At 41.6% G+C, this 17,113-nt stretch overlaps 1 protein-coding gene across 2 annotated transcripts in view; it reads right to left on the bottom strand.

Annotated features, from left to right (window-relative positions):
• LOC149286405 (max-binding protein MNT-like) overlaps positions 1-16,784 on the bottom strand; it is a 69,449-nt gene extending 52,665 nt beyond the window's left edge. For both annotated transcript variants that reach the window (XM_089494129.1, XM_089494130.1), the window contains exon 1: positions 16,438-16,784. In XM_089494129.1, the coding sequence (XP_089350255.1) occupies positions 16,438-16,510 (73 nt within the window). In that variant the 5' untranslated portion in view covers positions 16,511-16,784. The remainder of the gene's footprint in view (positions 1-16,437) is intronic.
• Between the last annotated feature and the right edge of the window lie 329 nt (positions 16,785-17,113).

The raw sequence follows: 17,113 nt of genomic DNA, 5'->3' as shown, positions 1-17,113 counted from the left end.
TCAGGTAGGCGGCACTTGACCTAGATGGAAACTTGAACCAGGGAGTCATCTGCCATCCCCAAAAATAATCTTTCCCACTTCCTGTTAGACAAACAAACCCAAAGAGATGAGCCAACTTGGGTTCCTAGACTGGCTCGGGTAAGGCGTTCCAATCTTTTGGTGCTCAAAGACATCCAAGATTGGCATTCAGAGGTTTGTTCAACACGCCAACACTGGGCAACCCTTCTCCATTTGGGTGGATAAACAGAAAACCTTCCCAAATCAAATATCAACACCCACATCGAAGAAAATTTTGAGAGAACTCAGAAATTATACCAAACCATTGTTCCACACTGTCAAAACTGACCCGCTATTTAAGAACCCCTTTGGTTCGATGCCCTCTAAGTACCCAACAAAACCTGTAACATCTGCAGGATGCAGTACAGTGCTACCTCGGGTTACGAAATTAATTCGTTCCGCGGCGCCGTTCGTAACCCGATACATTTCGCAACCCGAAAAGGCTTTCCGTTAGCGCTGGAAAGCCGCTAGCCGCGCTTCGGATTTGAATTTCGCGCCGAAACGCGCCGAAATGATTTTCGTAACCCGAAAAATCTTTCGTTACCCGGAACAGTTTTTTCCAATCTAACTTTTTCGTACCCCGGAAATTTCGTAACGCGATCAATTCGTATCCCGGGGTACCACTGTAGTTTCCAAAGGTGGACCTATAACTGGTTATACTATCCTCACATTGCCACCAAATTATGGTTAGGCCAAACCCGAGTTTGCAAACCCATATTGCAAAACCATGTTTTCAAGAGGAGATGAACAGGCAAACACAAACCATGGTTTGTCCACTGACACATCAAATCAAACCAACGTTCGGTTATTCTTTATCACTGTCCGAATTGAGAACTTCTTCCTTTATTCTCCACTTTTGTGCATACAGAGAAGAAACAGCAAGAATTTCCTACGTTCCTCTTAAAAGATGGCCTTTGTTTAGATCAGTGGTTTCCAAACTTTGGTCCCCTGATGTTTTGGACTTCAGCTCCCAGAAGGAACGTAGCCAGGATTTTGGGAAAGGGGGGGGGGGGGGGGGGGTCCAGACTAAGTGCCACCATTATAATAGGGCTTGGGTATGGCGGCGCGGCAGCACACACCATTCATTTTATCTAATGGAAGGGGGGGTCCGTACCCCAAGAACCCCCCCCCTTCGCTACGTCCCTGCTCCCAGAATTCCTGACTGCTGGCCAAAGTGGCTAAGGCTTCTAGGAATTGAAGTCCAAAATACCTAGAGGACCAAAGTTTGGGAATCGTGGGTAGAGACCAACTGAGATGGGAATCTTAATTTATGCAAAAGGACCCATAAAAACATATAATTTATATCCCTACATAAGGCTGGGCAAGGCCCCAGCATGATCCTTTAGAAAACTCCTACAAGTGAGCAAAGATTGCAGTAGGAGACATATGGCTCTTCCGACTGTTGGGACCGCAACTCCCATTACCCCTCTCCTGCAGGACTAATGGTGGAGGATCATAGGATCTGAAACCTAAGAACAGTTACAAATTAAATGCCCTTATCCCTGGCATATATAATACAGAACCAGATAAGAAATTCATTGGCATAAAGCACTTTCTTTTGCAAACAGCGCCACTGAACTCGCAGGGCAAGCTCCAAAAAGGACCAAATGAATCATTATTTTCCAAACCAAGGATTTTTGGGGGGAACTCCCAGTACTCAGTACAATCAGCTGCTTTGTCACGCTTTTATCATCACCAGCTAACTCCAAAACAGCCTATGAATGGCTAGCTTCAGGCTAAAAAGGAAAAGATTCAAATAATACCCCTTGTTCATGATCAAGTAAATAAGGCGGTTAACTAGAAAGAAAGCCATTGAGATCTAGAGGTTGTTGTGACAGATGTAGAGCTGGGTTTAGAGCAATGGTTCAGCCACAGAACCAATGGGCATCCTTGAGTATCAGTCTTCCCGCTCTCTTATCCATAAAATAGGAATAACCAATCCTGCATTGGGAGACATACAAATTTTAGAGCAAGTACCTCGCCAAGAGTACATCTTTGCACATCATGTTGCTAGTCTTGACTAGTTTAGACCCACTGAATCAATGGGATTTACCTAGCTGCTCCACTCTATAGGTATCACATCTATTAATTAGTTTCTCCATACTTTATAACACGTATAGCATATTCATTTTGCTATTGTTGTGTGCTTTCAAGTCATCCCTGACTTATGGAGACCCTACAGCAAATCGATCACAGGGTTTACTCAGCTTCCTTTGAGGCTGAGAGAGTGCAACTTGCTTATAGTGGGTTTCCATTACCAAGTGGGGATTTGAACCTTGGTCTTATAGAGTCCTAGTCCAGCAACTAGACCAGCAATAACAGACAACGCTCAAAGACATTGGGGCAAACCCTCAACACTGTCCCTCTCTAGGATTTTTCAATTCAAGAATGGTAGAGCTCATTACAATTGAGAACTTCTTCTTTGTGGATATAGAAAAGAAACAGCAAGAATTTCCTATATTCCTCTTTAAAGGAACTAGGCCCATTTCCATAAATTAAGATTCCCATCTCCGTTGGTCTAAACCAGTGTTTCCCAAACTATGGTCCTCCAGATGTTTTGGATTTCAGCTCCCGGAAGTCCTAGCTTGTTTGCCCAACCATCAGGAATTCTGGGAGCTGAAGTCCAAAACATCTGGAGGACCAAAGTCTGGGAAACACTGGTTTAGACCAACAGTGATGGGGATCTTAATTTACGGAAATGGGCCTCGATCCAATATCCCGCCTCGATCCAATATAAGGAGAGGCGGGATACAAATAAATATTAGTAGTAGTAGTAGTGGTAGTATAAAACATGTAATTTATATCCAGAAGGATCCAGATCCAACCTCTAGTATCCCTGTGTAAGGCTGGGAAAGACCCCAGCATGATTCTTTAAAGTGTGCAACTATTACTGTAGGAGATATATGGCTCATTATAAACCTTGGGCAAATCACACTCTCTCAACCTTAGAGGATGGCAATGGCAAACCCTCTCTGAAGAATACTTGCCAAGAAAGTCCTATGATAGGTACGCCGTAGGGTTGCCATAAGTTGGAAACAACTTGAAGGCACACAACAACATCCAAGAGCTCAGTTTGCAATCTTGGATGAGCAGCATTGGTTGCGACTGTTCCCATTTTACACACCAGGGAGATGGAAGACCGACACTACAGGTTATCCATGGCTGAACCAAGCCTTACCGGCAACACACCTCGAAGCTAACTTCATCGTATCTCAGCTTGTTCTCTTTCCCACTAAACTGATGGCCACTATGCTGAGCTGAGATCTGCAAGTCCATGAGATTTTCCTTTTGAGCTGCTGTCGCTGGACATCAACCCTGCTTTTAAAAGACTTCCAACAAGAACATTCAGAGGGGCAAAACATTTGCGGCATTTTAGGAATGCTGACCTCTAGGATAAATCCACAGGCAAAGGTGATAATGGTAAATCTGTATGTGTGCGTTTCTCCATAAAACCAAGCCCTTTAACAGGGCTTCGGTCAAAAGGGTGGTTGGGGAACAATTGCCGTAAACCCAGCACCCTTTACAGATGTGGGACTACGATTCCCATCACTGCCAATGGCTGTGATGGAAGTCGTAGTCATACACACCAGAAGAGTGGGTCACAACCCTTCCTTGGCAAAGGTGAATAGGAAAGTACAGCTTCACAACTGCCCTTGAAGGTAGGTCAAGCCAATGCAGCTGTGATGTAACAGAGGAAGTTGTTACTCAATGAAACCATGTGGTTCCACACGGAGAGCTTCATCATGACCAATGAGGAACACATTTAAACCACTTGCAAAACGTAACTAGTTTTAATAAAATAAAACAAACCAAAAACCAGTGAGACAAAATGGGAGAGGAGGAAAACTGCAAAAGTCCAACTCTTAATACAGAGAACGGTTGCTGTTGTTGTGTGTCTTCGAGTCATTCCTGACTAATGTAACCCTAAGGTGACCTGATCATGGGGTTTTCTTGGCAGGGTTTGCTCAGAGGTGGTTTGCCCCTGAAGCTGAGAGCATGTGATAGTCTTATCTCAGGATAAGAGGGCATGGGACCTTTGAACAGGGGGAGATGTCCAGGCCTGCACTCAGCAAAACGAATCAAATGCAAAAAGTTTCCCCAGTTGCACCTGAAGACATTATACACTGTCTGCACCATATTCAATACCGATCCATTCTGCTTTGGTCAGACCGCATCACAGCATCCTAAGTCCAGCTGTGGGCAACACAGTTGAAGGATACTACTACTGACAAAATGAAATGTGTTTGAGGAGAGTAACTGAGATGATAAAAGGCCTGGAAATCAAACCCTGGGAGGAACACTTAAGAGCAGTAGATACGTTTTAGCCTGGAAAAGAAAAGAACAAGAACTGATGGAATAGTGGTGTTGTATGCCTTCCTATCGCAGGGTTTTCTTGGCAAGATTTGTTCCATGGCTGTTTGCCATTGAGGCTGAGAGAGTATAATTTTCCCAAGGTCAGATTCAAATCCTGGTCTCCAGAGTCATAGCCCAGTGTTTGCCCCACTACACCATGATGATGGGTTAGCTATCTTGAAATTTTTGAAGTCTCACGTGGACGATGGAGCAAGCTTGTTTTCTGCTGCTCCAAAGGAACGGATCGATGGATTCCAAATTACAAGGAAGGAAACTCCCAGGAACCATATCTTGATCTAAGAGCCATTTCACAGCGCAACAGACCAAGGCTACTCAAAACAGTGGTCCTTGGACCAGTGTGGATTCCTCCACCTCAACAAACTGATGAGACTAAACCAACACTGAGTACATTTCAACAGAGTGTAAGGTGCCACAATTAGACAGGAAAAACCAGACACACAAATATAAGATGGGTGACCTGACATGATAGCAGCACACACAGAAACGTTCTGGAGTCTCGGCAGATCACAAGCTATGCATAAATGTTATTACGTGGTGGAGAAAAGGAATTTTGCTCTAGGCTGAGTCAACAGAAGTATCTGTCGTGATCAATTGAAGTTATAGTACCATTCTATTCACCAGAATACTATGTCCAGTTCGGGCCATCACATGTCAAGAAGGATACTGACAAGCTGGAACATACCAGGGACCAAGATGGTACATGGGCCAGAAACCAAGAGTGATGAGGAGCATTTGAGGACACTGGACACATTTAAGCCAGAGAGCATTATTTGAGCATTGCCATATGGAGGATGGAATCGCAGCTCCGCAAGGAAGGATCCAAGCCCATGCATCTAAATGATATAAAAAGGGAGATTCTCACAAGACTTGCAGACAAGTAAGGACCATTTGAAAGTGAAATAGACTGCATCAGAATGTGATGGGACTCGACAGCATTGGTCATCTGTAAATGATGTTTTTTACCTATGCAATCCAGCTTAACGCCACAAAATCATCCTTGCACGGACACATTTCACCCGCCCCTGTCCTATAGGTAACAAGGGATGAGAGTTTCTCCATAAGTCTGCAGTGCAAACAGAAAAGACAGTCGTGGATATGGTGGACCTTGCTATACACAGATATAGCTGTGTTAGTCTGTAGAATCAATATGTAGAGAGATCTTGTAGCACCTTTGGGACTCACTGAAAGAAAATGGCAGCGTGAGCTTTCCTAGACTTCAGTCTACTTCCTCGGGTGCATTTGGTCTGCATCTGAGGAAGTAGACTGAAGCCTAGGAAAGCTCATGCTGCCAATTTCTTTCTTTCAGCTAGTCTCAAAGGTGCAACAAGACCTTGCTATGCCAGCCAAAGATAGCTCTGACTTACAGACAGAAGGTCTTATCATCAGGTAAAAGACAGTCAGATTCAAAAGCCCCATTGCTTTCCTTGGTAAACAGCATTGGTCCAGAAGGAAACGTGGAAGGGATCCAACTTTAGATATGGAGGCTTCCTAAATGCATATAATCTGGTTCTATTTTATTACAAAAAAAGGTAAGGAGGAGAAAGAATGGGTAGGAAGAGGAAGCCACGCAACTCATCCTTACGCCTGAACCACTCCGGTGGGTGTCAACAGAGTATATGGGCGATGGCTTATCCATCAGATCTCAAGCCTTTTGCATTGTTTTGTTGCTGGGAGAACATCCTCCCAATACACCTTTCCTTGACTCACCAGGGAATGAAACAGTCAGGCTGCCACCCATGGCCTGTTACACATAATATGCACATCTGATCCTCCTGCGCAGGTTGCAGGTGAACCCAGCCTTGCGGAGAGCGCTTGCTGCTGTATTTGTGAACACTAAGCAAAGGAGGAAATCCCTGGGATCTCAGCAAGGGTTGCCAGTCAGCCTGCCAGGATGGCTTTTGTGGGAACAAGGAGGACAGCTTTGCATTTCAGTTTCTTTGGACGGTTTCATCAAATAGCATAAAGCTGGAAGAGTCTGGAAGTGCCTTGCAAAGCCAGCTTGCCCACCAAAAGCAAAATAGTACCCAAGCCTCCCCAGGATTGCACAAAATTAAATGTTTCACCAGTGGCAGAGACAGCATTCCTCTTTGTGCCAGGCAAGGGGCAAAATGTGGGTATGTGCTCATATGTGAATGTCACATTTTAAGCATGCAATTCAAAGAAATTTCTCCACCAAACTGCTGGGGAAAGGGGACTGGACCAGTCACAAAGGGAGGCAGAACTGCTAAACCCCAGGAGACAGCATTATGGCCAACAAGAGATGACATTCCCAGCATTGGGCCTGCAAGTGCACACCCTCATGCTGTTGGCACTTGCAACTCCATCCACCCCAGCCAGCATGACCAGTGGCCAGGATGATAGAAAATACAGTCCAACAACATCCTGAGATGATACCTGATTTCTGAGCAAACAGTAGTCTCGGGTGAGAATCCACCACATGGAGGTCTGCATGACTCCCAAAAGGTGAACAACATCCTCTGGACTAGGCAGTGCTTAGAGAACCTTTTCTAGCTCCATCAATGGTAAGGTCACCAGACCCTTCCCAACACTAGAGTCACACAATGAGCCATGTGCCTAGATCCACCAAATTTAGCATCCTGGCCATTTTAAATTCATCTCTTTAAACCAAGTACGGACAAACAGGTGGTCCCTGCAAGCCGCAGGTGGCTCCGCAGGCTGGTATTATGCCTGCCCCATAAAGTGTCACCAAAGCTTGACAGTAAACCACCAAGGACCATTAAGACATGTATCTAAAGGGTCTCGTGGTTTACCAGCAATATGTACAAGCAAACAAGGAACAATCCCATAAAGCAAGCATTTCTTGCTTGTTCTGATGTCCATACCTAGCTAGTTTAGTCCATGGAGAAGGCTGCTTACAAGGCTTAACAGAACCCATTCCAAGCTATTATGTCTTCCTGCTCTCCGTTTTGTTTTAAGTGTTGCCTCTGCTGGGGCAGGCCACTTTTTGGCTTTCTTTGGGTCTGACCATTCACACATGCGTTCTAGGGTTAGCTACTTTTTACCTTGCCTGCTGTAGCCAAAAATACACAACTACAGTGGGATCAGATATAGAGCAAAACATCGCTATGTGAAGTCATTGTGTATTCTGTACTGCAACAAAACAGTTTTATTAATTTTATCCAAATTTTGTAAGGCTACGTGGCACATTAGGGGCCAAATTTCTAGCTGGGTGAGAATGTCGGTGCGTTTGCAAAAAAACAACAACAACCTGGGTCTGCCATAATGTATCGTAAAGCAGAACATACCTTTCACATTTCCAGTCTTTCAGTGCCATACTCCTTACTGGTCAACTTCCAATGTACTGGTCAATATTCAATGGTCAACACCTTTTGGAGGAGCAAACAGGCTGACAGACGTATCCAGATTATTTCATTAAATATTGTGCATAACAGCCATCCTTTCAAAGGGGTCAACTTGAAATTAAGGTTAATCCATGCAAGACTTTTTAAAGATAGGGTGGAAAGCCACATAGGTCCAAAACACACGAATAATCCAGTTTGAGACCGCTTTAACTGTTTCAGTGCTACAGAATCCTATGAATTGTAGTTTATTGTTGTTCCAAAGCTCTCCGACAGAGAAGGCTCAATGTCACACAAAACTATATTTCTCCAAATTCCCTAGCATTGAGCCAGGGCAGTTGAAGCGGTCTCAAACTGGATTATTTCTGCAGTGTGTTTTGGAGCATAGTCTTCCATCGCCTGTTCAACGAGGTACAGCGAAATCAAACTTAAACATGGGAAATCTCTTTAAGCAGCAAGCCGAGTACGAATGGAAGAGGTGCAAATGCCTCCTTCTGCAGGACCCGCACTCAGATCTACTTGCATCAATATTCTCACTGTATTCCTAGCTGCAAACAAGACCGATATCTTGATTATGAATCAAGAAAAAGAAGAAACCAAATTTCAGCCTGAAAGGTATCTGATCTTCATTGCACACACACCGCAACTAGCGTCAGGGGCAAACCTCAGTTCAACCCTCCGAGAAAAGAAATCTGCTTTATACAAAGTCTTTTCCCTTTGACTTCACTGTTACAGACTGCCAAAATAAAGCTGCTTCGGGTCTCTTTGGAGGTATGCGATTTAAATGATACATGGGTCCTAAGAGTCCGGAGGTCGCGCCAAAGCCACACTCCATTCCTAAGCACTGGAGGGCAGCTTTGGTGCAGCTTCCAGACTCTTAGAACCCATGCATCATTTATATAGCATACCTCCAAAGAGACTCGAAGCAGCTTTATTTTGGCAGTCTGTAACAGGCCATAGCGATGTTTTGCTCTATATCTGATCCCACTGTAGTTGTGTATTTTTGGCTACAGCAGGCAAGGTAAAAAGTAGCTAACCCTAGAATGCATGTGTGAATGGTCAGACCCAAAGAAAGCCAAAAAGTGGCTTGCCCCAGCAAAAGCAAAGATCAAGAAGTCTGGCTACCCAAAGGGAAAAATGAAGAGAAGTGACCAGTGGGGTGTCCAGTGGGGTTCTGTCCTGGGCCCAGTGCTATTCAACATCTTTATCAATGACTTGGATGACAGAATTGGAGGCATACTTATCAAATTTGCAGATGACACCAAACTAGGAGGAGTAGTTAGTACCCCAGAGGACAGGATCAAGATTCAAAATGACCTGAATAGACTAGAAAGCTGGACAAATGCTAACAAAATGAATTTCAACACAGAGTACTGCATTAAGGATGGAAAAATGAAATGCACAGATATAGGATGGAAGACACCTGGCTGAATGAAACTACCTGTGAAAGGGATCTAGGAGTCCAAGTAGACACAAGTTGAACATGAGTCAACAGTGCGATGCGGCAGCTATAAAGGCCAATGTGATTTTAGGCTGCATCAATAGAAGTATAGTATCTAGATCAAGTGAAGTAATAGTGCCACTGTATTCTGCTTTGGTCAGGCCTCACCTGGAATATTGTGTCCAGTTCTGGGCACCACAATTCAAAAAGGACATTGAGAAACTGGAGCATGTCCAAAGGAGGGCAACTAAAATGGTGAAGGGTCTGGAAACCATGCCCTATGAAGAATGCCTTAGGGAGCTGGAGATGTTTAGCCTGGAGAAGAGAAGGTTAAGAGGTGATATGATAGCCCTGTTTAAGTATTTGAAGGGATGCCATATTGAGGAGGGAGCAAGCTTGTTTTCTGCTGCTCCAGAGACTAGGACACAACGGAACAATGGATGCAAGCTTCAGGAAAAGAGATTCCACCTCAACATTAGGAGGAACTTCCTGAGAGTAAGGGCTGTTCAACAGTGAAAGAGATTCCTTCCTCAGAGTGTAGTGGATTCTTCTTCCTTGGATGCTTTGATTGAGAGTTCCTGCATGGCAGAATGGGGTTGGACTGGATGGCCCTTGCAGTCTCTTCCAACTCTACGATTCTATGGTGAAAGAAATAGTCATCCCTGGATGCATTTTGGAAGAAGCAGTCTCTACAAGACTCAAGAGGTTTTTGCTTACTTATGTAAAGCTTACGTTACTTTCATTGCAGCTAGGCTTAGTTTGGAATAAAAAGTTTGCTAAAACACATCAAACTGCTCTTTTGTCTTTCTCTTGTTTTATTTTTAACACCTTCATCTGCCTGAGAGCTTCGAAAATTTGCATCACACATTTTGTGCATTTCGGTTGGCCAATAAAGGTATTACCGTTTTGGGGATGTCGGGCGTTTATTGTGTTGCGGATTTAACTTAGAACCAGAACCAAAACCTGCAACGATTGTACTTTTGCTCTTTCGTCTTCTTCTTCTTTAGAAGCCTCTCCCTATTCTTTCCATGCTATATCTGCCTCTGGTCCCAAATTTGCTGTTAAAGAAATAATGCCCAGTTAACTTGCACTAACTGATGTAAACCTGTATTACATGAAAGCAAAACATACAAGCGGTTTAAAAGGAGGCCTAATAGGTTGCAACAGATAACAAACCCACATCTTACACAGAGAGAGAGAGACACAAAACACAGGTTTTCAGGATAGTAGTGTTTTCAGCATTGGACTATGGCTCTGGAGTCCCAGAATTCAAAGATATAGCTGTGTTAGTCTGTAGAATCAGTACATAAAGAGATCTAGTAGCACCTCCTAGACTTCGGTCTATTTCCTCAGATGTACTAGAGAGATCCTTGGACCTAGAGAGATCTAGTAGCACCTTTGAGACTAAATGAAAGAAAGAAGTTGGCAGCATGAACTTTCCTAGACTTCGGTCCACTTCCACAGATGCATTTGGTCCTAGAGAGATCCTTGGACCTAGAGAGATCTAGTAGCACCTTTGAGACTAAATGAAAGAAAGAAGTTGGCAGCATGAGCTTTCCTAGACTTCGGTCCACTTCCACAGATGCATTTGGTCCTAGAGAGATCCTTGGACCTAGAGAGATCTAGTAGCACCTTTGAGACTAAATGAAAGAAAGAAGTTGGCAGCATGAGCTTTCCTAGACTTCGGTCCACTTCCACAGATGCATTTGGTCCTAGAGAGATCCTTGGACCTAGAGAGATCTAGTAGCACCTTTGAGACTAAATGAAAGAAAGAAGTTGGCAGCATGAGCTTTCCTAGACTTCGGTCCACTTCCACAGATGCATTTGGTCCTAGAGAGATCCTTGGACCTAGAGAGATCTAGTAGCACCTTTGAGACTAAATGAAAGAAAGAAGTTGGCAGCATGAGCTTTCCTAGACTTCGGTCCACTTCCACAGATGCATTTGGTCCAAATGCATCTAAGGAAGTAGACTGAAGTCTAGGAAAGCTCATGCTGCCAACTTCTTTCTTTCATTGAGTGTCAAAGGTGCTACAAGATCTCTCTACGTTCTGGAGTCCAAGGTTTGATTCCTTGCTCAGCCATGAATATCTGTTGGGTGTGACTTGGAGCAAGTCACATACTCTCAGCCCCAGAAAACCCCATTAGGATCACAAACAACTCGGAGGCAAACAACAACAGTATTAGGGTCTCGTAGCAAACAGTATTTGATGCTAGCCCTTGGTTTTCTTCACCAGTTTAGAATTCTGGACACATTAAGCCATGCTTTTAATTTCCCATAATGCCCCTGAGACAGCATCATCCTGATGCATTGTGGGAAACTCAGAACAGAGCAGCAAGAACTAGTCTCATTGCTGCCACTGTGGATAGATAAGTCAATAGAGTGCCATCCAACCAAGGTGAAAACCCTGTAATAGGGTCACCTAGGGTTGCCATAAGTTGGAAACAACACCTTCAAGGCACACAACAACAACAACAACAACAACAACAACACAGCGTTTTGTGTTCATAGATGTAACATTTCAACCATACAACCGCTCACTGGGAACGGAATTACGTTTTCTGCAAAGGATAAATATAATAAGAGAAAGCTGCAAACATATAAATAGCCTCAGAAAAAGAGAGAAAATGTTAAAAGGAAGTGATATGGAATTTGCACGAATTGTTGGGAATAATTTAATATAAAATATAAAATAATTAAATATATATATTTGTATATTTAAGTAATTTTTAAAAATATATTGTGTATAAAATTAGCTTCAGGCTCCGCAACTGAAGACGCAAAAATGGTTTACTAGGGAAATACTAAAAGGAAATGATATGTCATTTGCACAAATTATTGGGAATTATGTTTGGTTTTGCTTCACTGATTTATATATATATATATATATATATATATATATATATGTATTTTTAAAAATATTGTGTATAAAATTAGCTTCAGGCTCCACGCCTGAAGACGCAAAAATGGTTAACTGGAGGAATACTAATTTCCACAAATTGTTGGGAATAATTAAATATAAAATATAAAACAATTAAATATAAAAATAAATAATTATATATATATATATATATATATATATATATATATAAAAGTATTTTAAAATATTGGGCATAAAATTAGCTTCAAATTGTTGGGAATTAAATATAAAATATAAAACAATTAAATATAAAAATAAATAATTATATATATATATCTTAAAAAGTATTTTAAAATATTGGGCATAAAATTAGCTTCAAATTGTTGGGAATAATTAAATAAAAATATAAAACAGTTATATATATATATATATATATATATATAAAGTATTTTAAAATATTGGGTATAAATTAGCTTCAGGTTGAAGACACAAAAATGGTTAATTGGAGAAATACTAATTTGCACAAATTATTGGCAATAATTAAATATAAAACAATTAAATATAAAAATTAATTACATATATATATATATATATATATACACATTTAAAAGTATTTTAAAATATTGGGTATAAAATTAGCTTCAAATTATTAGGAATAATTAAATATAAAATATAAAACAATTATATATATATATATAGATAGATAGATAGATATAGATATATAAAATCTTGTGTATAAATAAGCTTCACGTTGAAGATGCAAAAATAGTTAATTGGGGAAATACTAATTTGCACAAATTATTGGGAATAATTAAATATAAAATATAAAACAATTATATATATATATATATATATATATATATATATAGTGTATTTTAATTGGAGAAATATTAATTGGCACAAATTATTTGGAATTGTAATTAAATATAAATTATTATTATTATTATTATTATTGGTGGAGTGTTTTGGAATCCAGGCTCCACCTGTTTCTAAATGCAAAATAAAAACAATATAAATAACATGAATAATAAAAACTAAAAAGCAGGCTTATGGAGGCGCGCTCCCGCGCATAGCAGCAGCAGCAGCAGCAGCAGCCAGAAAGGAGTGCCCCCAGCGCACGTGGTCGGGGGCGGAGCCGAGACACGTCACCTCTCCCCCGCCAGCCAATGGGACGAGCTTGGAACGCGGAGCAAACACGCAAAGCAATGTTCCAAAGGGCTGCGCGGGGAAGGGAGGGGCTGGGAGGAAGAGGAGGAATAGAACCCTGGCGACGCCAACGTTCCATTGGAACGCGCCCAAGGCTTTGATCTCCCTGCATTCTCCCAGAACAGGGGTCCCTAAGCTCTGCCCCTTTAAGAGAGTTCCTTTTTGTTGGACTACATCTCCCAGAAGCCTCTGCCATCTTGGCCAATATTTGTGTACACTGTATATGTATGTGTATATAAAGGCATATTATCTACATATATATGTGTGTGTGTATAGCTATATATGTGTATTTATGTGTGAGTAGCTGTATATAGAGATATGTGTGTTATGTACCCATATATGTGTGTGAGTATGTATATATAGAAGTATATGGCCTGTTACAGACTGCCCAAATAAAGCTGCTTGGGGTCTCTTTGGAGGTATGCTATTTAAATGATGCATGGGTCCTAAGAGTCCGGAGGCCGCGCCAAAGCCACACTCCATTCCTAAGCGCTGGAGTGCAGCTTTGGTGCAGCTTCCGGATTCTTAGGGTGCATGCATCATTTAAACAGCATACCTCCAAAGAGACCCCAAGCAGCTTTATTTTGGCAGTCTGGAACAGGCCAATGTATCTTTATATAAGTGTGTGTGTATCTATATATGTATATAGAAGCATGTGTGGATATGTCTGCGTGTATATGTATGTTTAAGTATATGTGTGTGTATCTATGTGTGAGTAGGTGTATATAGAGATGTGTGTGTATCCATGTATGTGTGTGAATGTGTGTATATGGATATATAAGTATCTATATATATATTGTGTGTATATATATATATATATATATGAATAAGTATATGTGTAGATGTATATATAGATACGTAGTTATGTATCTGTATGAGTGTGTGTATGTATGCATACATATTGATCTACATATGTGCACACACACACACACACATATATATGTATATATGTGTATCTATATACAGTATGTGTGTCAGTGTATATACAAAAATGTATGTAGGTCTATATATGTCTGTGAATGTGTGTGTCTGTATGTATATATACCTGTAAGTATATGTATCTATATAGATGTGTGTATCTATATAGATGTGTGTGTGTATAGATGTGTATCTACAGATGTGTGTGTCTGTATAGATGTGTGTGTGTATACCAGGTGGTTGTGTGAGAGGGAGGTTTGGGGTGCATGAAGCCTATTCATCCCCCCTTTTATTGGCGCATCACTACACAACACTGGAACTGAGACTCGAACTCAGAGCTGACCCACACCCAAAAGGGGATCCTTCAATTCAGAGTTTTTAAACCTGTCAATAGGAAAAGATGTTTATTGGAAAGAAAGAGACTCCAGAGAATGGGCCAGTCTGTCTTAGACAACAATGAGGATCATAGTAGTAGTAGTAGCAGTAGTAGTATAGGAGTTTCCCCACCTTTGACAGCAAATGCAAAGCCAAAACATAGAAAGAGAGGCACCACCTGGCAGGCTGCAATGCAAAGGGTCTGCACACACACACACCCTAAACTGGGCTTCCTTCCCAGTAAGACACACACAATCCCAGTAAGATTATGTTGCTGGGCTGCTGCCACCACAACCACCACAACTCCCTCCCCAGTTGTTGTTTTTCCCCTCCCTTCCCACCTTGTGCAATCCTTCCTAAACCCAACACCAATAGAAAGATATATAGATATATGGATAGGTCTTGGGTTTTAGGAAGGATTGCGCACACACACACACACACACACACGGAAAGAGAGACATATGCACATACCTTCACACATATAGACACTTTTTAGCAGCCCTTTCCTGTTGCAAAATGAAGATTGCCAAATAGATAGAAATCCTTCAAATATAGATGTATATAATCTATATCTATATGACTAATACATAAACACTAGATGTATGTGTGCAGCTATACCGTATAAATATGTATAGCTCTCTCTCTCTCTCTATATATATATATATATATAGTCATGTAATTCTAGATTATATATGTGTGTGTATATATACACACACACATTTGGGGAATTTCTATCGATATAGACATCAAGCAACTTCTTTAGCTTGGTATTTATACTATACATATAAATACATACATAAAACTAACTCTCTACACACACACACAACTATATGGCATGATGTATGTGCATATATATATATATATATATATATACACACGTACACACATATTATGCCATGTAGTTGTGTATATACACACACATTACATTTTAATGTCTACACACACACACACATATATATACAATGTATGTTTGTATGTATATATATAAACTATCTATCTATCTATCTATCATAACTGCATGGCATTATATACGTGTGTACACACACACACATATATCATGCCATGCAGTTTTATATATATCTATACCTATATGTAGTGTGTGTATAGACACACACACACATATTATGCCATGTAGTTTTATATATAGATCATGTCATACAGCATATATCACCACACATTATGCCATGTAGTTTTATATATCTATATCTATATATATAGTGTGTGTATAGACACACACACACACACACTCACATATTATGCCATGTAGTTTTATATCTATATAATAATAATAATAGGATTTATGTATATGCCGCCCAATCACTGGGAATCCAGGCGGCTAACAACAGAGGAGATAATAGATGGTTCCCTATCAATATATAGTGTGCGTGTGTATACACACACATCATGTCATGTAGCATATATACACACATATATATATCATGCCATGCAGTTTTATAGATATCTATATATAGTGTGTGTATAGACACACACACACACATTATGCCATGTAGTTTTATATATATATATAGTGTGTGTGGGTGTATACACACACATCATGTCATGTAGCATACACCCATATATTATGCCATGTAGTTTTTCTAGACACATCCATATGTACCTACAATCTATATCTATATGTATCAGTCTCCCTTGCCCCTCCCTTTGCAAGGCCTGAGAGGGGAGAGGACAAAAGGGACCGACCCAGGAATCAGGTGATTCCTCCCTTCCTGGCTTTGCCAAGAGGGAGGAGAAGCCCCCGCAAAGCATCCAAAAGAGGGCGCTGCAACGCCAAGGGGGGAACCCCGCTCAGGAGAGGAGAGGAGAGGAGAGGAGGGTCGGACCTGAGTGAAGCCTGCGGGGGTTCCCTTGGCCTTGGCCTCCCTCTTACCACGTGCTCTCTGTTGCTGCTGCGCTTGCCATTCCAGGAACCGGGCCGCTTCCAGCAGGGTCTCTATGCTCATGGCTCGCAGGGAGGGGGCTCCGCGGACAAGACCGACGCCAAAAATCACCCTCTCTAGATATGTAGATAGATAGATATTAATATAGATATAGATATATATATATATTAAGGGTGCAAAGCCATCTTCCTTGTTCCTGCTGCTGCAGCCTTGTCCTCCTCCTCCTCCTTCTTGCCCTTCTCTGTCCCGGTCCCTTGGCAAGAGCAGCCTTGCCTCCTCCGCTGCAGACAAGGGCTTTGCAACAAGATGGCGATGCGGAGGAGCAGCAGCAGCAGCAGCACCAATAGCGAGCAACACAACAAGAAACCAGCCCTCTCCCTCTCGCTCTCTGCCTCCAGCCAGAGCATGCCCAGCCAGGGAGGGAGCCAAGAGGCGGAGCACGGAGCGCCGGACCGGAATGGACTCCGAGGCAGAGAGAGAGAGAGGCGCAACGGAGACACTCAAAGGCTGCAGTGCATAACATAGCAGACAGTATAGGGTGGGTATATATACATATAGATGTGTGTGTGTATAGAAATAGAGAACTGTATATATGTGTGTGTGTGTATATATATATATATATATGCGTATATGTTCATATATGTGTGTGTATATATATATATATAG

This window comes from Sceloporus occidentalis, unplaced genomic scaffold, assembly GCF_023333645.1.
Source record: "Sceloporus occidentalis isolate IW3139 unplaced genomic scaffold, rSceOcc1.0.p SCAF_69, whole genome shotgun sequence".
In the NCBI taxonomy this organism is placed as follows: Eukaryota; Metazoa; Chordata; class Lepidosauria; order Squamata; family Phrynosomatidae; genus Sceloporus; species Sceloporus occidentalis.
This window is presented reverse-complemented; position numbering and strand designations above follow the sequence as displayed.